General features: G+C 43.7%; 4 protein-coding genes across 4 annotated transcripts; 3 read left to right on the forward strand and 1 right to left on the reverse strand.

The window, feature by feature from the left end:
• Positions 1-140: 140 nt before the first annotated feature.
• CSUI_009416 (dhhc zinc finger domain-containing protein) lies at positions 141-2,620 on the reverse strand (the record flags this gene model as incomplete). Its single annotated transcript, XM_068069532.1, has 1 exon — positions 141-2,620. A coding segment is annotated over exon 1 (675 nt), but the record flags the coding sequence as incomplete, so codon positions are not given.
• A 171-nt stretch (positions 2,621-2,791) lies between these two features.
• CSUI_009417 (pyruvate dehydrogenase complex subunit pd-he1beta) lies at positions 2,792-9,227 on the forward strand. Its single transcript, XM_068069533.1, has 5 exons — positions 2,792-4,242; positions 5,288-5,465; positions 6,225-6,556; positions 7,593-8,003; positions 8,924-9,227. Exons 1-5 carry the CDS (start codon positions 3,826-3,828, stop codon positions 9,086-9,088), a joined length of 1,503 nt encoding a protein of 500 aa, XP_067918488.1. The 5' UTR covers positions 2,792-3,825; the 3' UTR covers positions 9,089-9,227.
• A 105-nt stretch (positions 9,228-9,332) lies between these two features.
• Positions 9,333-10,608, forward strand: CSUI_009418 (uncharacterized protein; the record flags this gene model as incomplete). The annotated part of the gene is made up of 1 exon (XM_068069534.1): positions 9,333-10,608. A coding segment is annotated over one exon (201 nt), but the record flags the coding sequence as incomplete, so codon positions are not given.
• A 7,431-nt stretch (positions 10,609-18,039) lies between these two features.
• CSUI_009419 (uncharacterized protein) lies at positions 18,040-18,459 on the forward strand (the record flags this gene model as incomplete). Its single annotated transcript, XM_068069535.1, has 2 exons — positions 18,040-18,072; positions 18,268-18,459. 2 exons carry the CDS (start codon positions 18,040-18,042, stop codon positions 18,457-18,459), a joined length of 225 nt encoding a protein of 74 aa, XP_067918490.1.
• Between the last annotated feature and the right edge of the window lie 5,520 nt (positions 18,460-23,979).

Below are 23,979 nucleotides of genomic sequence, written 5' to 3' on the forward strand. Positions count from 1 at the left end.
GAAGGACACGTGGGAGAAAGAAGAGAACAGAAAGACGAAAAAGAAGTCATTGCATTACGTGTGAGGGAGTGTACGTACACCTGAAGATCAGGAGGAGTATCCGTTCGATTCGTTCGAGAAAGCGAAGCTCCTTACCATTTTGCAAGAGGATTTTGACGACTTCGACTTCTCCACATAGAGCAGCCCAGTGAAGTAACGTATGTCCGCCTCCATCTCTCAGGTGTATATACACCGCTGGTGATAGCTCTTTCAAATACCGTCGAACTGTATTTCCTTTCTTACATCGAAGGAGAAGAAACAACTGCTGGGAAAGTTCTTCTGTAAAGACAAGAGATTGAATGGCGCTTTTCTTACTTTTCTCGTGTCGATGCTTCTTGGAGAAATGAAGAGAGGTCGATAGGGAAGAAGAAGAAGATAAAGAAGAAGGATTCTGATAGGAACAAGATGAAGAAGAGGAAGAAGCTAGGGAAAGAGAAGTCTTCTTATGTGACGTAGACAGAAGAGTAGAAGAGAAAGAAGAAGAGAAAGTATCTTTCTGTGCTGATAAAGGATGAGGTAAAGAAGACGTCGGAGCAGAAGAAGGAGAAAGTCTGTGGATTTCTGAAGAAGAGAGACGCGAAGATTCACTAGGAGTTACGACTAAGGAAGAAGAAGGAAGAGGAGAAGAGGAAGACGAAGAAGACACGAGGTTCTCTTGATGGTCTGCATTGTCTTTCTTTCTTTCCTTTCTCTCTTGATAGAATGACTGAGAGAAAGAAGAAGCGGTAGTAAATGGAGGTAGTAGAGTAGGTGAGGATTGGGAAGAAGAAGAAGACATAGTTGGGACAAAGAGAAGACGAAGAAGGAGAGGGCGAATGAAGAATGAGAAGAAAAGAGAGACAAAGAGGAGGACGAAGAAGAAGAAGGAGACATGTTTGAATGTGTTCTTTACACTGGAGAAAAGAAAGAAAAACGAAAGGGCCTTCTCTTTCCTTCTTTCTTCCTTATCTCTTTCTTTCTCTCTTATCTCTTTCTTTCTCTCTTATCTCTTTATCTTCTTCTTTCATTCTTCCTAAGAGAAAAAGAGAGAGAAACTTGGATAAATCATTGGTCACTCCCTTAGTTAGGAGACAGAGAAAGAAGAAGAAGAAAGAAGATACGACCAAAATAGAGGGAGGAGAGGTAGAAATGATGTGCTTCTTTCCTTCTATCTTTCGCTCTCTGCGACTTCCCTTGACCCAATCGTCTTTCTTTCTCTCTTCTTCTTTTCATTTGTCAAGCCTCTCTCAGACAAGAAAGATAAGAAAAGAAAAGGAAGAGATCAAGAGCGAGAGAGATAGGAAAAAGACAGAGAGAGGCAGAGAGAAAGAGAGAGAACATATGGCATCTCTCTCTTTCTCCATCCCGGTATCTTTCTCTTTCTTCCCGTCTCTCATCCTCTTTGTCATTCTCGGAAATCCCTTCCTACAGAAGTTTCTTTCTTATCTCCTTCCGTGCTAATTTCTTCGTCGATCACGAAAGAAGAGAAGAAAGGCAACAAACGCAAGACCGAAGGGAGGGAGAGACAGATGTCACAAAAGAGGAAAAAGAGAAAGAAAGAAAGAAGAGATGAAGAATGGGGAGAAGAAGGTTGTTTCTTCTTCTTCTGTAGGACGAGAGGGATCTTCACTTCACTTTCCTAGCATGCAAAGGAGGAAGAAGAGAGGACAAGAAAGGAGAAAGGCTGAGATAAGGAAAGAGAGAGGCGAGACGACTGACTGAAAAAGGAGGAGAAGAAAGAGAAATCTATGAATGGAATCGACGAGACAGATAATGTCTCTTCTTAGGAAAAAGAATAGCATGCCCTCGAAGGAAGCCTGAAGTTGCAAAGAAGAGATTTCTTTAAGAGAAGAAACGCAAATTCTCTTCTTTCCCTTTATCTGTCTATCTCTCTTTCTCTTTTCGGCGTCAAAAGACTACCGAGGTGCGTCAACGTCGTAGGGGTAGGGATAGACCTTTTCTTTTTTCTTTCTCTCTCTTCTCTCCCTTCCCGAGAACCGTTCATTCATGAAGTCTCAAATTCGATAAAGTTTTCTTCTTCTTGTTGCTGTCGTAATTCTTCTTCTTTTCTCCTTCCTTACTGTCTCTCAAGTGTGCCTTGTAGGGGATTTAGATCGATCAAGGAAAGAGAGATTAGAAGAAAAGGAAAGAGAAAAACGGAAAGAAAAGAAAAGACAAGCGAAGAGAGAAGGGAAGAGAAGACAAGCTAGATGCTAGCTTGCTTACTTGCTTCCTTGCTTGCTTACTACTACTTGCTAGTTGGCCGATTTTTGGTGGTACCTGACGAGGAGAGGTCTGTGTGTTCTCCATGCTTTTCTTTCTTCACATCTAGCGGTTAATGATGTGTTAATGTCTCTGTTTCTTTCATTCTTTCTTAGTTCGATTCACTTCGTAGATTTCTTTGTGTTTTGAGGGGACTTTCAGCGAGAGAAGAGACGGCACGGGGTGATGCAAGAGAGAGAGAGAAGGAAAGAGAGAGGATGCGACTGTTCATTTGGAAGAGGGGGCCGGAGAAAGAGAAAGAAAGATCGACGGAGGTTTATGGCGCTTCAAAGGCTGTCAGATGATGTCGCAAGCAGGGAAGAAATCGATTTCTTTCTCTTTCTCTCTCAAATTGCTATAGGCTGCTAGGAAGAAGACCAAGCGGAAGAGTTTTGGCGGGAGGCGTAGTCGTGCTTGGAGTTGTTCGGGTGTACATACACCTCAAGAAGAGAGGGAGGTGGATGTGTGTCTCGCCTTCTCAAGTTGTTTCTCTTTTTGGGAAACAGCGAGAGGAACAAATAAGGAACAAGATACTTCAACTTTTACTTTCTTTTCATTGGACTTCTTTAGTCTTTCATTTCTGTTCTGTATTTAAATTTCTTCTTCTTTATCTCTCTTTTATTCCTTCTCTTCTTCACAGTTGGTATGATACATCAAGACTGCTTGTCTCTCTTTCTCTCTTCTCTTGCTTGTGCGTGACCTACCATCATCCTACACTCTTTTTAAAACATATTTTTCTTTTCTTTCTCATTCTTCTCCTCTCTTGTTTCTTTCTTTTTTCTTCTTGCTCTTTGGGTCTGGTGAGAGAAGACATCTTAAACCTCTTCTCTTTTCTTACTTCAGGTATCTTGTCTTCCTGTGTTCTTTCTGCTTCACACCTCCTCTTCACGCGCGACTGTCTTTGCGTCTTTATCTTTCCCTGTCTCTCCCTCTGTCCGTTCTGGGTTTTTCCTCGATTCTTTCTCCTCTCCTTCTCCTCCCGCTTTTCTTCTCGATCTTCTTTTCACGCGCTGCTCTAAGCAGATTCCCTCCCCTCTTCAAAATACATTCTCTTTGTGTCTACCCTCTACCTTGTTTTCTTCGTATCATTTCTATCCTTCTCTCTTTCTCCTAGCTGATCCCATCTAGACATACCCATCGCCCCGTCTTTGCTTGAACTCTCATTCCCGTTTTCTTCCTCTTTTCTTGAACGTACTTCGCACGACTTCTTTCTCTTTCTTAAAATAGATCTACTCCTCCACGGACACTCACACTACGCTTCTGTCTACGTCCTTCTCTATTCTTCAGTCCCCCTTCCTCCCCGGACTAGGTAGACTGTGTCTTCAACCTGAGGTGTACATACACCTCACCAGTCTCATAGCGGCTATACCATGTTCCACTCAAGAAGTCTCTAAAAGAGATGCAATAGATAGATACATCCTTCTGCTTTCACAGGGACGTCTTTCGTCTCTTTCAAAGGACAAGAGAATCGACGACAGCATCGATATACATATCGACTTCCATTAATACCGCGTTTCTTTCATCTTCTCTTTCGTCTTCGTCATCATGGCTAGGTCAAAGAGTTTTCTTTTCTCTTCTTCTCTTTCTTTTTCCCCCTTCTTTCCTGTCCTTGTTTCTATCCTGTCATTTCTTATTTTTCATTCCTTCGTCAAGACGTGCACATCGTTGCAATTCTCTTCTCTCTCTTCCTCTTCTCTTCCTTCTAGTAGCTCTCCTTCCTCATTACCTACTCCGTCTTTCGGTTTTATTTCCTCGTCTGCTCCTCTTTCTTCTTCTCTTTCTTCTTCGTCTGGAAGAGCACATCTCGCTACTTCGTCGTCTTCATCTTCCTGTCAGCAGAGAGGTGCGAGCGCCGGGAGAAGAATCGAAGAAGAAAACTTTCTCTGTACAGACACTGCGAGGACAAGGGGAGTTAGGAGAGATAGACCTGACGATCTTCTATCTCTCTCTGCTCTCCAAAAGGTAAAGGCGGAGAAGAAGAGAAAGAAGAAAGAGAAGTGAAGTTCTATACAGGGACACATGAGGTTTCGCTATATACTACCTGTTGTCTTCATCTTGTAGCGTCTCGCGTGTCTCTCTTTTCTTTTCTGTGGCTTCACATGCATACAGAGTTTTGTAGCCTGTATATATAGATAGGTCACAGAGAGAGGAAAAGTGATAAGCAGCGACACAACACCTTCCTAGATGAGTAGTTGGATAGGAATAGACAATGTACGTGTACGAGGGGAGTAGAGGTCTAATCATCTCTCTATCGTTAATCTATCTTCACTCTATATCTATCTATTTACCTATGTGCGTATCTCTGGATAGTCGGCGGGATGTACATACACTACGGATGGCGGTTCCTCATTCCCTCTTCAATCAGCATATGTAGTGTATGTACATCTGGTCGACTATACAGGGATAGGCAAAACAGAGGGAGATAGATAGAGTTAAGATGGATTCAAGATAAAGAAATGGGTTGATAGATGGATAGATTGAAGGTAGATAGATAGATCAAAGATAGAGAGGTGGATAAATCCAGCTATGAATGTGTTGGATCTTTTAAACTTTGTATCTTCTTGGCATGTCTTCTTCCCTCATTCCTAGATTTTTCCGTACACATAGATGTATCTCTCTTTCTTTCTCTCTACATGGATCTCTAAGGCCTTCATTTCTGTATGTTTGCATGCCTTTGTATGCGTGTTCCCTATCACGCGAAGAGATAGATAAAGAAAAGAAAACTCTGGATCATGTACTTCATTCTTCTATTCTTTAACCCAGTGTATCTACATCCATACATTTACATGTATACATATGTATACCCATGTATATATCTGTATATATATATATGGCGAGTATAAAGCTGCTGTGTATGTGATAGAGCTACTACCGTATGATCTATGTGGAGATTTGGCTCGAGTCATCGCACCTCTTTCGGGTCTTCTCTTCTTTCTTTCTCCATTCCTCTGGATTTCTCCTTCCTTCTTCTCTTTATTGTCCTTTCTGTTGTTTCTTTTCTGTTTAGAATTCTCTCTCTTCTTCGTCGCCTCCATCTGAGGAGAGAGGGGGGGGGGTGAAGATAGATGGCGAGTTTGTCGATGGAAAGAGTGTGAAGGAATGGAAAGTAGAAAGGTCTCTCTATCAGGCTTTACATATGGCTTTAGCAGAAGAAATGAAGAGAGATAAGTCTGTGTGTCTCCTAGGTAAGCAAGCTCTGCAGCGCCCCTTACATCTCTCTCTCCCTCTCTCTTACTATACATACACACACCAATCTGCTTCTCATCCAAGACTATATCGGCATCTATATATAGATAGGGATAGATAGGTATTTATCTCGCACTCTCTGTGTATCTGGGTATATCTATATTCGTACATCTGTCTCGCTCTTTCTCACTCTCTTTCTCTCTCTCTAGTCATGTGTACATAGGGATCGAGGACGTTCTTCGTATGTGTGGAGGTGTGTCTATGTGTATGTGGTACATCGAGCAGTTGGTCTTTTCAGTGCGGGGGAGATTTGGTACGGAGATTTCACATGCGTCTCTCTCTTCTTCGTCTCCTCTAGCTCTCCATATTCCATGGCCTTCTCCTAGATCACTTTCTCACTCTCTTTTCTCGCATATCAAGGCACTCTCTTCCTAATGGACATTCTCATCCCTACTACCCTCTCTCTCTATATGTATATATGGTATTTCTATATGGACCTTTCTATGTATATTCCATCCTTCTTTTCCGGTGTAACTACATCAGAACAATTCCAATACATGACTAACCCAACCTGTGGAGAATGGATTGAAGAGACCTCTCCTCCTCTCTCTTCTTTGTCTTTCTTTCCCTCTCCTTCTCTGTTTCTTTTCTTTCTTTATTCCCTTCTTTCTTCTTCTCTCTCTTCTGGTCCCCCCTTTCTCTCCTCTCCCTTCTCATCCTTTCTTTTCTCTGTCTTTCTTTCTGTCTTTTTTGTGTAGGTGAAGATGTGGGGCACTATGGAGGTTCGTATAAGGTTTCGAAGGATTTGCATGCACTCTACGGCAACTTTCGATCTATGGATACGCCTATATGCGAGAACACCTTCACAGGCATGGCTATAGGAGCCTCTATGAATGGACTACGCCCTATTGTCGAAGGCATGAACATGGGCTTTCTCTTGCTTGCCTTTAATCAGATAGCTAACAACGCCGGAATGGTCCGATATACAAGCGGGGGAGCCTTCGACGTCCCTCTAGTTATCCGAGGGCCCGGAGGGATCGGAAAGCAACTAGGGCCCGAGCATTCCCAAAGGATTGAAGCTTATCTCATGGTAAATGACGCATCTCTCATCTCCAAACACACAAAGATAGAAAGATAGATAGATAGATTTATTCGATATGTGAATATATATATGTACATATAGATGTGTATTTATGTTCATATCTATATATATGTGTGTATGCGACAGGGATGGATGGATGTTTCTGTATGTTCATCTAGATACGGGTCTCTTTCTGTATATGTTGGGATATAGCCTGGGTATGATTAGGTAGTTGACGTGTTCTCGTATGGCTCTATCTGTTGGTAGATCGTAGAGCGCGTATAGTGATAGAGAGAGGGAGAGAGATGTAGATCCTTATATACGGCAGATCAGTTTGTCAACTGTCCGTATCTCAAGATCAAATGTTCCTATGTGAATCTATCTCATTTCGCAGTATCTCGACTTCTCTGCTTTCCTATGTATATGTCTCTGCTCTCTTTTCTCCAAGGGAGTTTACTCGTCTATCTGGATATACATTCAAGGTTCATCTATCTATTGCACAATTCCTTTTTCTCTCTGTCTATGATCAGCAGCCACCTTTCATGTCTGTCTATTTCTCTAGAGGTGTAGAGGGGTATGTATACGTGGTCATACACATATATATATATATATATATGTATGTCCATAGAGCCTCTTAGGACAGACATGTACATCCTCCTCTACATCTATCTATCTTCTTTCTTGGTAGCTGAATCTATCTCTCTCTTCATCTTTATACCTTGAAATGTCTATCTATCTATCTATCCATCTATCTATCTTTAACCTGTTGATCTACCTTGAATCTCCCTACAGGAGTGGATCTATCTAGTCATCCATCTATCTATCTATCTGTCTTGAATCTATCTATCTTTGATCTATCTAGCTATCTCTCCCTGGCTTGTCTACGCGGCAACCTGCATGTGCCTACCCTAAATATCTATATTCCTCTATGTCATGATGTTTCAGTCTTTCTTCGCCTTGAGAGTTTTGACGCTTTCGTCTTTTTTCTCTTTTCCTACCTGCCTCCTTCTCTCTTCTACTTCTTTCTTTCTCTCTCTCTCTGTAGGCCATCCCTGGGCTGAAGATTGTCGCATGTTCCACGCCTTACAATGCTCGAGGGCTCTTGAAATCTGCGATAAGAGAGAACAACCCCGTCGTCTTCTTCGAGCACGTTCTTACGTATAATCTTAAGCAAGAGATTCCTCTTCTTCCCTACACTCTTCCTCTTGATAAGGCGGAGCTCGCCAGAGAAGGAAAGGATCTAACGATTCTTTGCTACGGCAAGCTCAGACATGTCGCTCTCGATGCGGCTGAACAGCTAGCGAAACTAGGAATCGATGCTGAGGTGGTCGATCTTATCTCTCTCAAACCGCTCGATATGGACTCGATCAAAGCAAGTATCAAAAAGACAGGGAGATGTGTCATTCTCGATGAGAGTAGTCGCACAGGAGGCATCGGGGGAGAAATCTTCACACAGGTAAAGAAACAAAAGAAGAAAAAGAAAGAGACAGATGGTCGATAGTGGCATGTATGTTGAATATGTGTGGCTACACTGCATCGAAAGTTCTATCTTCTTCTCTCTCCGTATCGCGTAGATATATATATATATATATGCATGTCTATCTATCTAGATAGATAGATAAATAGTCGTTAAGAAATCGTAGATTAAAGAGAGGAAAGGATATCGTTATCTCTTACGCTGATATCTGTATTTGTATATATCTGCATATTCATACGTATATATATATATATATTGATGTATGTGTATGGAGTGCCTTTCTTACACGACTGTGTGAATATAGATGCCTATCTATGTCTTGAAGATACACTCGTGCTGTGAGCCGAGGAAGATAGCAATACACACGCATACAAGAGAAGAAAGAGAGAAGAAGAGCTGGAGAGATGGGTGTCTATGCCACGTGCCTATTCGAAACCTCACAAGGAGAGAATGCTCATTCAGTCCTTCCATCTATGCTGTCTCGATCTCCCCAAGTCAAGTCTCTCAAACACACCTGCACCCCACTTCTATCTGCAGTTATCTTCGTATAAAGATATATATATATATACATATACGTACACAGGAGATATGCACGCCTATACCTGCATATGGATATCTATATCTGTACATAGATAGACATATATATATGGATATAGCTAGATGTCTAGATAGACATGAGTATGTATGACTACAAGTCCATAGTTATGTAGAGGTCGTCTTCTTTACTCCCCTTCTTCCCCTAGTAAGATAAAGGTCTGGATGTAACGAGATCAGATGTGTCTGTATGTACACCGCATTCTTTTCTTTCGTTCTTTCTCGTTGTCTTTCTTTTTCACCATCTTCCTTCCTTTGTTTCGTTCTGAAACTTTCGTCGCTTCTTTCGTTTTGATTCTTCTTAGGTCATGGAGAACTGCGCGGATGACTTACTTGAACTCCCCGTCCGTTTAGCATCGAAAGACATTCCCACGCCTTATGCACAGAAACTTGAAGAGGCCACGATCATTCAGCCTATCGATGTAGTCAATACATCTCTATGGCTCCTCACTAAACGACAAGCGCCTTAAAGTAGACTCAAGAAACGATAGACAAAGAAAGAAAGAAAGAAAGAAAGAAAGAACAGCAAGGCCAATAGCAATAGATCTCATCATTCTCTCCGCTTCATTCTTCTTCTATCAGAAATCACATGTCTAGGCTGAAAAGATTAATATGTATATATACATGTATACATAGTATGTATACATATATATATATAGTATATATGTATATATATATGTGTGTAGACGGTGGAGGAGGTAGAGATGAAGTTATCTTGATCTATCTCTCTGTCTGTCTGTGGATAGCCCGATGTATGTATATGTATGCGTCTATCTTTCTATCTCTTTTATACATTCCTTTGCGGTTTGATGGAAAGAAGAAAAGATTGAGAAGAGGAAGGGTGAATGGACTTCCGACCCTTGAAGAAAAGAGAAAAAGAAGAAAAAAGAACGAAGAAGAGATAAGTTATCTCTAGGACAATAGCACGAAGGAGGTGAACTGATTAAGACGGAAAGAAAGAAGGAAGGAAAGAAGAAGAAAATAGTCTTCTCGAACAAAGAAGAGAGAAAGTTTTATCTTCTTGTTCTTGTGAAGTTTCTTGTTCCCTCATCACCACAATAGGAAAGATAGGTTTTATAATGAATTTCCAGATTCCCCCAAACTTCTGCTACCGTGGCGATTGCGGTGTATGTACACCTGAATATATGCATACACATACATCGCATCGTTTGACAAGCAGCTAGTCAGATTGATTTCTACCAAGCCTTGGTCCCCTATGTCTTCACATATCATCTTCACTACTACTTCTACTGCTACTTCCTTTCTATGTTTTAGGTATGTATATCTATATATGTGTAGACGCAGATAGGTATGTCTAAGATAGGCAAATACGTCTCTAGATGGAGACATCTCGGTAGACAGATAGATGATACATGTAGGTATGTATATAGATATAGACTTACCATCTGCTTAGTTGTTTATGATGAGAGAGATGGCTTCTTTTGTTGGTTGGGTGGTTTCCGAGAAGAATAGAAGAAACGAGGGAGAAGTGTGTTGAAGAATGGAATCTGTTTTATCTTCGTTCTCTACGTGAATTCTCCGAATATAAGCCGACTGGTCTGTTACAGAGAGAAGAGGAAGAACATTAGGAATCATCCGTTTCTCTTCTTCTCCTCCCTTTGTCTGTAAATGAACGATGCGTGTATACATATCGCTGTGTGTATTCTATGTCGAAGATGAATTTCTTTTTATCTTGTGAAGAACGCGAGATAATAGCCACGAAGGAATGAGAAAGAAGGGGACCGATGTGTGTGTATGTATGGACAGCTGAGAGGGATTGAGTGATGTTTTCTGAGTGTTTCTTCTTTCTTTCCTTCTTTGTTTCTATCTATATTTCAAGGAGTTTTCTCATGTGTAAGAAAGCAGATGCGATTGCGAAAGAACAAGCGTGTTATCCTCCTGTGAGGAGGCGTCGGAGATGTGAAGTGTACGTACACCTCCACATGATCATCATAATGATGAGTCTCATGATTTTTCTAAGAGTTTGAAACTGGATGCTGCATGCATGACTGCATGTAAAGTTGTTTCTCTTCAAGCGGACAAGAGAAGACTTCTTTCACGCCTTCTGTCGTACTACTCTTTCTTTTTCTTTATGGACTTGTTCTTTAAAAAGAAAAGAAAGATTGTCTCAACAGAAGGAGAAAGAAGAGAATCTCTCATATCTGCCTCACAGAGTTCAGAGAGATCTTATAAGATGATACATACACTCGAGGAGGCATGTCGACTTCTCGTCACTATCAGCATAAAGCCAGTTAGCTTCTTTTCCTTTCTTTCTTCTCAGTCTGTTGTGTATGAACGTTCGCATGCGTTTTCTTCCCTTTACCAACAAAGAGAGAACGTCAGGGGAAGATAAAACTACATCCAGAAGCACATACTACATACATATATACATGCATACATATACATAAATACATACGAAGAGGAGGCGGCAGCCTTGTAGACAGATATGCGGAGGTTTTCTTTCTTTCGGGTTCTCTCTGTTAGAAGAGGAAGCCAGAAAGAAGAAACAAAATCACAAAAGAATCGAGATTTCTCTATCTCGAGAGCTGGTCATCATAGACCGGAAAGATCAGTTTCTCACTGTCGCACGAATCGATCTTTCAATGAGAGAAGCGACAAACTCATTCCTAATGTAGAAGATGGTCTAGGTGACCCGAGGAAAAAGACCTTTCTCTTCTTCTCATCTCTCCCTCCCCCCTCCATTCCTCTTCATTACAGATCAACGCAGCGGAACTAGAGACGTGGAGTGTACGTACAGACATTCCTATGGATAGATACTACAGGTAAGAAAACCTTCCTTGAGCCCCTCGATAGGCATTATGAATTGCGCGGGGAAAGCTCAATCTTAGCATGCAAATATTCTGCGATAAGATATTACATACATGGATATGTTAATCATGCATACATCCATAGCTACCTGGATTTATACATATGTATGATCGCTACGTTCATACCTTCCTACATACATGTATGCAACATACATTGTAAGTATTGCAAACACCTATCATATGTACGGTCCAGTATCATCTGGATCTGTCTGCTTTCCTAACCTTTCCCGCCATGAGCTATTCTAGATGTTTATCTCTCGTTGCTTAGATAGGAAGGATAATAGCTATGGTGACGGTAAGAATGAAGAGAGAGAATGAAGAAGATGAAGGCTCTGACTCTGAAGACGAGGAGCCCCTAAGACCAAGGTTAACTTGATCGATGCTCTATCAAACTGAAGAAGATCTCGATTGATCTTGAGAATAGGCCTCCATACACGCGAAGCATTGTCCTTATAAGACCTGGTCTCATTCTGCTTCGTAGTCTTATGCTCTTCGTTCTTATCGAACAGTCTAGAATGGGCTTCATCTTCTTTATCTCCTATATAAGCCGAGTCCCCTGTTTCCTTCCTTGTCTTCTCATGTTGATGACTTTGATGTGAACTTGTTTGGTCTCTTTCGTTAACACTTTGTTTCTCTGGATGGCATGTCGATGATACACTCCAGCTGGTGGGGTTGTTATGGCTAGCTGGTAGTAGGTGTTGAATCGATGCTGACGGTGACTCAACCGGCTGTTGTTGATAATCGATCAAGACATGCTGTAGAATGCAATTCGCTTTCTCCCGTAATTCACAGATAGTAAGAGAGCGCCGAGCATTCTTCTTCTTCTCCTCCTCTCCATCTTCGGTCCTTTCGTCTCTTTCTCTCTCTGTTAGGTTTGCTCGAGGAGACAGACAAGACATACAGCCTCAGAGCTCTTAGTGAATGAAAACAAGAACCTCGCATGTAGTTAGTCATACATACCTAAATAGACAGAGGAAAGATATGTACCTAGGAGGTAGAGAGACTAAAGGTAGACACGTCGGTAGATACATAGAGAGAGAGATAGACAAATTCATTGACGACTAGCTAGATAAATCGACTTACGAATGATAGGTAGATCCATAGATCTGTACGTAGACAGTGTGTGAATGTCTATATACTCGCACATGTACGTACACTTCTATACTTTTATGTGTTTCTTCTTGAGTCTATCTTTTCTCTCAGTGGATTTCTATGCCTAGAAAACATTTCTCTGCTAGAGAAACAATCTCTACAGTCCCTGCTGCATGCTGGGATGTTGAAATCCTTGAGGTGGGGACTTGGAGACAAAGCAAAGTGAGAGAAAGAAAGAAAGAAAGAATGAAAGAAAGAAAGAAGAGACGAAAAAACGGGGGGTGGACTATGGGGAAAAGACTCAGCAGAGGCTTCAAGCCGTGCCTCGTTAGAATTGAAGGAGAGAGAAAGAAACATCTCTATATTCATCATCCTTATCTGAGCAATGCCTCGATTTGAAAGGATACTATAGAAACCAACGAAAGCCATGAAGCGACACCTACCTACGTACCTTCTACCTATTTATCGAAGAAATATCTTCAGTCTGTCTATTCATCTAGCGACAATCTGTCTATCTATCTATCTTTAATCGATCTATCTCTATATACTTGTACGGAATGAGTAGTCTGTCTACATCATATATATAGAGAGAGATACATATATGGATGTATATACATATAAATATGCTAAATATATATATATATATATGTATGTTTGCATATATATTCGAAGTGAGTGAAGTTTTTCTCTGAGTGTGGAGATCTTTTTTAACGTCAAGAGAAGAACAGTTCACTCGAGGAACTCTTCTATAATCTTTCTTTCTCTTCTTCTTCTCCAAAGAAACGAGAGATAAGAAAAGATGAAGATAATCTATCTTCCTTTCTTTACAACTCAGTCGTATCTTATAGATGTATGTATGTGTATAAACACGTGTATAGGCATATACATGTGTGTAGGCTTTGTCTACCTTCTCTACGGATCGTGCATGCCGTGGTCTTGTTCTTTCTTCTTTCTTCTTCTTGTTCTTCTTCTCTCCGATTTCTTGAGATGTTTGCGGCCTCTTCACCTAGCTCTTCATCCTCGGTCTTCTCAGAGTCCTCGTCTGTTTCTCTTTTCCTGGATGAAGAAAGAGGATAGCGAGAGTACCCACATTCAAATGTTTCATAGAGCTCATCGAGAGTACCTTCGAGATAAAGCTCTGCTGGAAGGAAAGATAAAGAAGAACGAGAGGAAGAAGAAGAAGATAGATGTTTCTTTTCTTCTCGCTCTGTTATATGCGCTAGTCTATTCTTCTTTCTTTCTATCTGTTTCTTTTCGCCTTTTTCTTCTTCTTTGTTGGAATGACGTTGAGGAGAGAGCGAATCTCTAGGAGAGAGAAGATGTCTCTCCTTATGGAAGAACTTCTCGTTGTGATACTGTGAAGTGCACCCTCCTTCTTCTTCTTCTTTTCTACTCTTTCTTCTACTGAGAGAAGAAGAAGCGTTTTCTTCATCTTCTTCTTGCTTCTGTTTCTCTCGGTCTGTTTCATCTGGATTCTCCGATGTTGTCTTTGTCTTCTTCTTGTCTTTCTTGTTCTCCAAGAAAGAAAGAGAAGTGGAAATAGGATGAACGGCAAGTTGCCAGGTTTCGTTTGAAAAGAAGGTCACACGACAAGAGCATGTCAGTCGATCAACCGAACGGAGAATTCCTCCTTGAGAGTCTTTTCTTTTCATCGCATCTTCTCTCTCATTCTCTTTCTTTGCCAATCCTCGAGAAGACCATACACCAGAAGAAGAACAGGATGATAAAGAAGAAGAAGAAGAAAGAGACAGAGTTGAAGAAGCAAGCCGGTAGAAAGAGTCCGAGAAGGATGAGGAGGAAGAGGAAGAGTTATAACGATGAGAAGACGTTTCTTTAGAGAGGCTGTTAGAATGACCAAGAAAATCTCTCTCCCAGTGAAGAATGCTGGTGACCCCATAGAAATGACAGAGAGGTCTAGGAAGAGAAAGCGGAAGTTTCTCCTGAGACAGATGCAAACCGTTCATCTGTTTTTTATGAAGAAAAGAAGGATATAAGGATGGATCCATTAAAGGGCCGGAGGTGGTATTACAAGTCTTCGTTCTCTCCGTCATCTCTCCGGGAAGGGGGATCATCGGAGAAGATCTTGAAAGGTGAGGAGATATCTCAGAGGGCTCAAGAAGTTGGCTTTTCTCTATTGTTTTAGATGTGAGAGAAGGGTGGTTGTTCATCATGGAGGACATAGAAGAAGAAAAAGATCGATTTTGAGTTGAAGAGGGATAGTGATAGTCTCGAATAAGCAGACGACGGGGTGAAGGAGATAATGAAGAGGTGGATTCTTCTTCCTCTTCTTCTTCTTCGTCTTCACCAAGGTCACTACTGCTGCTATTATCAAAACGAGTTGATCTTCTTTCATCTTGACCTCCTCTACAGGGGGGAGAAGTGGTATCCGTTCCTATCGGTGTCTTTAGGGAAGTGGACTTGTTCTTTTTCTTCTTCTTGTTGTTATCCTCTTCTTCTTTTTCTCGCTTTGCAAACAGAGCTCCTGCACTTCTCTTTTCTTTCTCTTCTTCGATCTTCTCTTCTTTCTGTGAAGAAACATGAAAGGAAGAGAATGAGATCGTCGCTCTAAGCTGCTTCTCTTGGTTGGTGTTGTGCTTCTTATCCGTAGAAGAATCTTTCTCAAATGACGATGAAAGAGAGAAAGATCGGGCACAAGTAGAAGAAGAAGAAGAGAAGTAGTAAGAAGGATTGAAAGGGAGAGAGATTTCTTTCTCTTTCTCCTTCGAATCTTTTCTGATAGGGTGCGGGTGATGACCTGTCGACGGTGATACTGCTAACTCTGCTGGTTCGCCTGATTGATTTTTTCTCCCTTCCTTTTCATCTTCTTGCTCCTTTTCTTGTTCTTGTGCTTCTTCCTTCTCTTCTTCTTTCCGCATTTGTCTTCTCCTTCTTCTTGCGGCTGTTAGAATTCCTTGGTGTTCATTTCTTCGGTTCAAGAGATCTGTCGCGTAGATGACACTTCGCCATGTCTCTCTTGTCCGTGGTGTGAAAAAGCGATACTGTGAAGGAGCAGATCTCTTCTTCAATCGATTCTTAGTGCTATCCGTCTTTCTTAGCATATGTGGGTTCGGAGTTAAAAACGCAGCAGAAGAAGAAGAAGACGGAGATAAAGAAGAGGTAGAAGACGTAGAAGGAGTAGTAGCGGACGATGAAAGAGAAAGGGAATGAAGATTATTCTTCTTAGTGTTGTCGGTCTGATCTTCTTCTTCTTTGTCGTCTTTTAACTTCTTCTCCTTCTTATCATTTGACATGTTGGCTGAAGACAGAAAGTCTTCTGAAAGAGATTCATGATGATGTGCATTGAATTGCTGTTGATGTCTTTCTAAAGAGCACCGTCGTCTTTCGTCTATTTTCTCTTCTCTTTCTTCTTTCTCTTCTTGTTCTTTTTCTCCTGGTCGTGACGATAGACATGGATCCCTTCCTCTTTCAAATGCAGAAGCTGAAGCGATGAAACAACTAGGCCGGGTGGGATTCTTTGGGAGATGATGGAGAAGATCAGCCTGACTATAGTTAAGCCTATCTCCTTCTCCCCCTGAATAGGTCGGCAGGCCTTTCTTTTCTATCCCCCCGGTACTATTGTAAGTTCTTTTTTCTACAAGCGGAGGTTCTTTCCTTCCTGAAGCTCTTCTTGCAGCCGATGTTAATCTTTTAAAGCTTAGGGCTAGACTTGTGCCGGCCGCTTCTTTGATATCTTCTCTCTCTCCTGGTGGACGAGGTAGAAAACAAGAGGAGGAGGAGGAAGAAGAAGAAAGCTCTTCGTTCGGGTTATCTTCTTTCTCTTTCTCTCCTCTTTCTATCCTTTCTGTTTTCAACGGGAGAGAACGGAGATTCTTTCTTCTCTCCAAGACAATAGACCGTGGAGTGCAGGGGACGGTTCGCAAAGAAAGAGATGAAGCAGAAGAGGAAGAAGATGACCTCTGTGATAAAGATGCATGTGACGTCGATAAAGAAGGAGTCGTTGACGTCGCAGTACATGTAGAAGAAGAGGCTCTTTCAGACAGCGAAGAAGAACGAGGTGAACACGAAGACGAAGAAGACGTGGCGAAAGGAGAAGAAGAAGAAGTCTTTCTTATTCGTCCCCCTGCTCCTTCTTCGTTTTCTCTTAGAGAAGGAGAAGAAGAAGGGTCAAAAGAGGTAGAAGAGCTAGATGGTTTGGAGAGATGAGAAGATGACAACACAACTCGCTGATTCTTCTTCAAATCCAAACCATTCCGTCTTTCTTCCCTACCAGCAGAAACAGGAGACAATTGCGACCTTCTCACAGGAGAAGATGCAGAAGAAGAGAGTTGTTTAGAAAGATTCGTTTCGTGATCTTTCTCTTGGGAGTTCTTTGCTTTCGGAGATGGTAGACATGATCTCTTTTCATTCTGACTATCTCTGTGAGATAAAGAAGAAGAAGAACACGTTAAAAGAGATGAAGGTCTTTGATCTGATCTTTTTTTCCCTTTACTGTGATCTTCATGTTCTTCATCTGTCCGCTCTTCTTTTCCTTGGCACCGTCTGTTTGGACTTGAGTGCGGCTTCTCATCGCCTACAGAATGTGACGTTGATATTTTTTTCTTTCTTTCTAGGTACTTCATTTTTCTTTTCTGGAACTTGTTCAAGACATCATGAAAGTACTGCTTGACTCGAGCTTCGGCATCTGGGGACGTGGCGACGACATGCGCGGCTTCTTGAAAGTGTTGACCTGCAGTCTCGAAATCTCCTAGAAAGGTATGAATCTGAGCTAGATCATGCAAACCGGCCGCTAAAAGCATAACATTTCGATGGTGATGGTGACGAGATGGTAGACGTTTGTCATCTTTTTCTTCTCCTTTTTCAGCTCTACATCCAGGACGTCCTTGCTGGAGAGAAGAAGGAGTCGAGGGACGGGAGCATGAGGAAGATTCTGAAGAGGAAGAAGAAGACGATGTAGAGGAAGGAGAAGATGACGATGAAGAAGAAGAAGATTTTCTAGTTTGCTGTCTCTTCTTTTTACTAGGAGAGGCGGCAGAACGAGAAATATGACCATTCTCATGCGTTTTGCTGGAAAGAGTTGTTTCTTCTCTCTTGACGGATGACGACGAGATGTGATGGGTCGTTAGGAGATGTTTGGAACTTAGGAACTTATCTTGTTTTAACTGTTCCTTGACTAAATCAACAGAAGCTTCATGATGTGTTATGGCTTCGACAAATTGGCGGAAAAGCGTGTACTTTTTCGCTATTCTCCGATGTAAGAAAGCTAGAGAGGTTCGTTGATCTCCAATGGATGGGGTGGCAAGACGACCAGTGCCGTGTGATAAGGATGGCGTCTCCCCATCTATTTGCTCAGAGTCTTCTTCTTCTTCATAATGCCCCCTACAGTGACTACCAGAATTCTCGTAGGATTGACGGACACTCTGTAAGGTCTTTAAAAGCTTTTCGAGCTCTTCATCTCCCTCATCGTCCTTTAAGTTGGTAGGCATCAACATGATAGAAAAGGTGTGCGATAAGATCTAGAAGAGGGATCTGAAAGGTAGAGAATGAGTAGATTAGCTTCTTTGTCTTTCATGTCAGTGAGAGAAGAGAAAGATGGAAAGAAGATGAAAAAGAAATCCTGTTATATCTTCTCCGATCTCAGACATGAAGAAACAAGAGGATGGTGCTGTTTGCGAAAAAAGCAAAGAAGGTATCTCGTCGGATAAACGAAGCCCCTCGTTGATAGAAATTTTTTCTTTCTTGCTTTCTCTCTTTCTTTGTTGTGTCTCTAGAATCACTCATCCGCCCCAAGGGTGATCCCCATCAGCAGGGTTTGTCATGTGAAGATAGATCTGCTGAATGAGAATGCAGCAGTGGCCTCAATCGTTCTTTATACAAGGGGGAAGACAGAGAAGAGAAACAAGGAAGATTACAGGAGAAAAGCAAGTAAACTCGATCTCCCGGCTAGAGTGTCTTTACTGTGAGTACGATCTATCTGAAACGACCTTGACTTCTGACGCGATCATGGCAAGACACCCATGGCGGAGCTGTAGACGACCCGCTGCTTTGAAGGCCAAAGAGGCGGAGGAGAGATGAATATCTTTCTTTCTTGTCAAGAGAAAATGATAGAAAAGGATGAGAGGGAGAAAACAAGATTCTTAAAATGGAGAAAGTTGAGAATACTGAAGAGGAAGAATCAGATTCTAAAGGAAATCTCCCAGGTAACGACGCCGTTTCTGTTCCTAGGCGATATGAAGACAAGACGGAATGGCGAGGATTGCCCCGTGTTGATGAGAATAGAACACGGAGGTGTAGAGTCTCTGCAAGACGAATACAAGAATCCTATTGGAAAGGAGAGACAGCTAAGAGTTTTTCCCTCTTCTTGAAGGAGGTTGTCTTCCCTTAACAACTAGAGGAAGGAGTGGATACCTTGAGACGGGGATCCAGATACTCGTGCTCTCGAAGCAACTTTCTTTGGCATTTCGACTTCTCCCTGTGCTGCTTAAGCGAGGAATCGATCGGACGGCGAAAGCGGAACAGACCAAGCGAGGTAGAAAAGAAGAAGGTTTTAATCCTCGAGGAGAGTAGAAAGGAAAGAAGAAGGCCACGAACAACCTCGCCGAGTTCGAATGACTCCGGAAGAAAGCAAAAGCAAAGACCTCAGACCCCTCGTGTCTGATTTGGACTGAGCTCGGTTCGCATTGTACCACGGAGATGAAGCCGATTATAACTTCTTGAATAGTCCAGCAGAAGGAAGATTCCGATGTGTATCTAGCTGCATGTTTTTTTTCTTCTCTGTAGGTGTTCACTTCCCTCCCTCAGATAGATTCGACTCTCCACCGAAGTGAAAGGGTCGGGGCGATACTCTCTGTTCGAGGAGAGAGAGAGAGGTCTTTCTTTTTCTTCGAAAAGAAATACCTGTCTTCCTGGGTCGTTCCTATTCTTAGAGAACTTCCAAATCTCTTTCTTTTTCACTTTTCCTATGATGCATATCTTGTTTTTCTTTTTTTGTTATCTTCTTTCCCATGTTTATCTTCTTTTCGTGTCATTTCACTTTCCTTCTCTTCACTCTCTCCTGGTGGGGGGCTGGATGGACGGACAAGTGGGGCTGTAAGAAAAAGTCTGAATGAGTGAGGAGGGAGCGAATGATGAGACGTTTCCTAGAGATTTGATTCAGTCATTTCTTAAAGTTCTCCTGTGATATTCAAGTGTGCACTCCGAGGAACGAAAACGCCTCCTGAAAGCAATCGATAAAGGAACTCTATCAGGTCCCAACTGACCAAAATACACAGAAAGCCCTGCTGCCTATGGTGTGTGTGCATGTGAGGGAGAAATCGATTCACCAGGAAAGCTATGCCCCAAATAAGGACTTTGTGTAGAAAGGCTCGCTGTCAAAAGTGGTTTTCGATCGATTTCTCTTTTCTCGTTGTGCTGGTCTAGTCACAAACAGATGGGAGATCATGGTTTCTGGCTGAAAAAAAAAAAACTTCACAGGCCCACACAGTGCCGGTGAACAAACCTACCAGGAGAAGTCGCTCTTAGTGAAATGACTCTTTGTAGATGACTGAAAGAGCCAACGCATAGCAACATCAGTTCAAAAGAATTCGCCCGGAGCGTCGCCTGCACCCCTGCTACTGAAGAGGTACTTGGTAGACTTACCTTCTTTCATATCTTTCTCAAGGAAAAACTAACACCTTTAGTACCTGACACTGATCACCAGTCTCAGAAATCTTCTTCGTACTATCCTTCTAAGGGAGAAGACCGGAGAAAAGGAGACATGGTACAACTATCTCTCCCAAGCGTATAGAAAGATAAACGGCGTCCGAGAACCGGACGTTGGAAGGAAAGCTAAAAGGTGCATGGGAAAATTCTTTCCTGTAGTTTGGCTCAAAGGTAGTCAGGAGTATACACCTCATGTCTGGATGCTTGGCAAACAGAAGACTACCGGAAGATCTCCACCTTGTTTCGACTCCAGATTCCAAGGATGTGCTACGACCTAACACGAGAAGAAAGTCACGGGGTGAGAAAGTTTTCCATCACTGCATAGGCTTCTGGTAACCGTGCCCCTATACAGTTCGGCGGTGCTAGCGTAAGCTCTGCAGTTGCTTACTCTACAGCCCTACCCCTCTTTGCGTGCGGCCGACCACGGCGGGGAGAGAAGATCACCGTGCTACGCACTGTCCTACTGCCCGGCTAGAAAAGCAGGACAGTACGACACGACACAGCACTTGCAAAACTACCTTAGGGAACCTTCGCTAAGACGGGTGAGTTATCGAAAGCAGGTAATGATTTCTCGTGATGAAACGAACCCTGGCAAGATCTTGCACGCATCGCCTTAGGAGGGGCGCCAAAGTCTCGGCTGTGTGTGTGCTGGACACTCTAGTGCAACTGCGAGAAAGGAAAATTGACACGTGTACTCGACTGTTCTCTCAAGTCACAGAATTTGAAAGAGCTGGACAGAATGCCTGTTCCAATGGTAGTTCAAGCTTCAGTGGAACCTCGTTCGGATAAGGGACAGCCACAGGGCTTGTCAGCGCCCCAGAGATCGGCAACTCATGAGCGTCGAACACAAATATGAGGGGTCCTTCGAAGTATGTGTGAACAAGGCGATGTGCTTGGCCTGGCTGCTCGTCTGCTCTCTGCCATCCACGAATTCACCAAGCCTCCCGCAGGCCGTCGCTGCTGTTAAGAGAGCACGGTTTTTGCTGCGCGGAAGCACCAGACTCACATACAAGAGGCGAATTGTCGAAGAGCAAGAAAACAGAAGTATTCTGTGAGGGAGCCGGCCCCGCCGTCCCCGGCCACAACCAGCCTGGCGGAATGTCAGCTGAATCGGTCGATGTTGAGGATGCGGCTGTGCACTTCCGCTCGGACGTGGAGCAGCTTCAGTGGTTTTTTGCGTGGCCCTGTGTACGGAAGACTGTATAATGACAAGATATCTCCCGACTCGTTTTGACTCGAGGATTCCTCCGTGGAGGCAAACTTCGCGCCCGGCCCCTGGACTCGCCGTGTACCTGCGGTCCTGCCGGGGTGGGCAGCTCTTCGGAGCCTTTTTTCTTTGCAGACATAGGCGAACTTGGTGACAATGACATATCGCCCTTGAAGACTGGAAGAGTGATTTGATACCACGTCTGCTGTTGTTCACACATGCGCCTGTTGGAGAAGTGTCTGTATCAAACACACTGCCAATGCCAAGCCGGCATCATTAAGAAAATATACAAGCCGAGAGGCATAGACCCCCGATTGCGTTGTGCTGCTCCAGCAGCAAGGCAGAGTAGCAGTCGCTTGAAGCTCCGAGAATCATGGCACCTCTACGCAACCCGGCCCTTCTTCGGGATCAGCCGGTAGCTCCTGCGTATAGAGGAGCTCGGACGGTAAGTAGGCGTCCCGTGAGATTCCTTGCGAGAGCGCCACGCCCCGCACGCGATAGGGAAACACAGGCTTTTCGTTCACATAGTGTTGGGGACAAGACAAGCCGCACACTTGCCTTAAGTGATCTCTGGTGGTATCTACGGTCTAACCAATGTCGGCTGCAAGAAGACGTTTACTCACCGCCTAAAGAAAAGCGCGAGGCTTACAGGTGGACCTTGTTACAGCCGGACACTCACTTAGTGTCAAACACCGCGCTTGATATCCTGTCCTTGCATCTCAACCACACTCATCCGGAGGACAAACGCAGTCGTAGGAACCGCTGAAGTTCCGTCATACGGCCTGCACGGGGCAGGCGTTCCCTGTTACTTCACCTCCATACAGCTTGCGACACTCGCCGTATCAACACTCAAGTCGCTTCTCCTGGTGGGAACCTTCTCGGCATAGGCACCTAAACGGAACCGGCAAGTTTCGACAGACAGACGCTGGGCCGTGTGGGCTGAAGGAGCACTTGTCGATGTGGGGTCAGTCATGGCCTTTGCCTCGATAATCCCCCCCCCTCTGAGGCTATAGGCACTTTCGCCTGCCAGGAATTGAAACGCAGGTAGCCATAGGGTGCCCCAACGCAAGTCAGCGCCACTCTGTACAGTGGCGGTCAGGGTTCAGGATAGCATGGCGATGCGGCTTCGGTCAAGGCCTTCCGCACACCCGAGGCGGCGACAGTCGCTGGGGACCTAGAAGGCCCAAGACGGCGAGCTACCCGTACAACATCCAGCTATAGTTCCCGATAATGTAGCATCCCTCAAAACCGTTCTCGAGGTGCGTTCACGCAATATGTCTGTTACTTCTGCGAGCAAAGAGCTGTGTTAATGAAGGGGACCGTACAATACCACGGTGTGGAAGCACTGCACTCGCAACTCACAGACCGTCACGGACGTCCCCACATACTTACTGACACTCCCGCCCGCCAAGACCCCAGAATCCATGCCGGCGCCTTCTGACAGAGTATCGAAGCAGGGACTTAACTAACTTGGAGTTAAGGATTGTGCGTGGTGTTCCTCAATCCGCTCTATGATCTCTTGATCGTGAAGGTGGCGAAAGACGGACCACAACGAAGCAACGGCTCCGGTCGAACAAGAAGCAGTCTTTGCAAGCGCATCCCGTACTGAGGTATGATGAAGAGAAGGAGAAACTCGCAGCATACAATGCAGTCCGTTAAGCCAGATGAGCTCACAGCGCCTGCACCTTCTTTCGCGAAGAAAGCAAGGGCCCGACAAGGTTCTTCATCATTCGTCCACCGTAGGCCCTGAGATCTCGGAAACACATTTTTCGAGAGAAGATGTAGACGGTAGTTATATCAAGAAACGAAACGGTTGCTCGAATCGCTCGTAGAGAGATTGTCGGCATCATTCATGGAGAACAAGAAGACAGAACTCAGACGTTGAAGGTGTGCGTGAGGTTAACAGCAGCTCTACGATGCAAGCTTCAGTAAGCCTCTGTGGATGCTTTGGCACATGTTATAAATGGGCATTGTTGAAAGACCGATGATGTAAAAAATAGAGTGAATCAAGAGAGATGCAGAGTAAAGCCAACGAGCCGTGTGCACGACGAATGTGTTTTACCGTCATCACTAGCTTTAATTATACTTATACTCTCAAAGTATCGGCTTGTGGCGGCGGCTCTTGATGCAGACAACACCAGAGTCACGGTGCACGGGGGGCCGGAGAACTTGGTCACGCTCGAGGTCACTTCACGATTGTATAGTAAACTAGTGTGGAAAGCACTTATTGGATTCAACTAGGGTGAAAGCAACGAGTCAGGAAAGAAAGCGTCCTCCAGCTAGGCACAAAGAGGTCGAGAGCAGCGGTTTAGTGTTTTGCCGTTCTCATCTGTGGATGTCAACAACGAGGAGTTGTCGTCCGTGAGGTGTACATACACCTGGGCCCCGGACAGGCAGCCTACCTTGCCTACTACCCAGTTCTTTGACAGGTCCGGAGTTTGTATTCTCTGAGTACGAGTGCTACCCGTTCTTTGTTGTCTCCTGTTGCCCTCTTGGAACTGCGTTTGAAAAGAGAGCGTCCCGTTGATCTGCTAAGGACTCGCCTCTCTCTCATTCCCTAGGAGAACGCCGCCTT

Source organism: Cystoisospora suis (genome assembly GCF_002600585.1).
Source record: "Cystoisospora suis strain Wien I chromosome Unknown contig_5617, whole genome shotgun sequence".
Taxonomy (NCBI): Eukaryota; Apicomplexa; class Conoidasida; order Eucoccidiorida; family Sarcocystidae; genus Cystoisospora; species Cystoisospora suis.

What these genes read in the sequence shown, in the direction of transcription:
- CSUI_009417 (XM_068069533.1), top strand. Translation starts at nt 3,826, where the DNA reads ATGGCTAGGTCAAAGAGTTTTCTTTTCTCTTCTTCTCTTTCTTTTTCC. An exon ending in CTCTCTCTGCTCTCCAAAAG is followed by an intron (nt 4,243 to 5,287) that starts GTAAAGGCGGAG and finishes TTTTCTGTTTAG; the next exon opens with AATTCTCTCTCTTCTTCGTC. An exon ending in GGATTGAAGCTTATCTCATG is followed by an intron (nt 6,557 to 7,592) that starts GTAAATGACGCA and finishes CTCTCTCTGTAG; the next exon opens with GCCATCCCTGGGCTGAAGAT.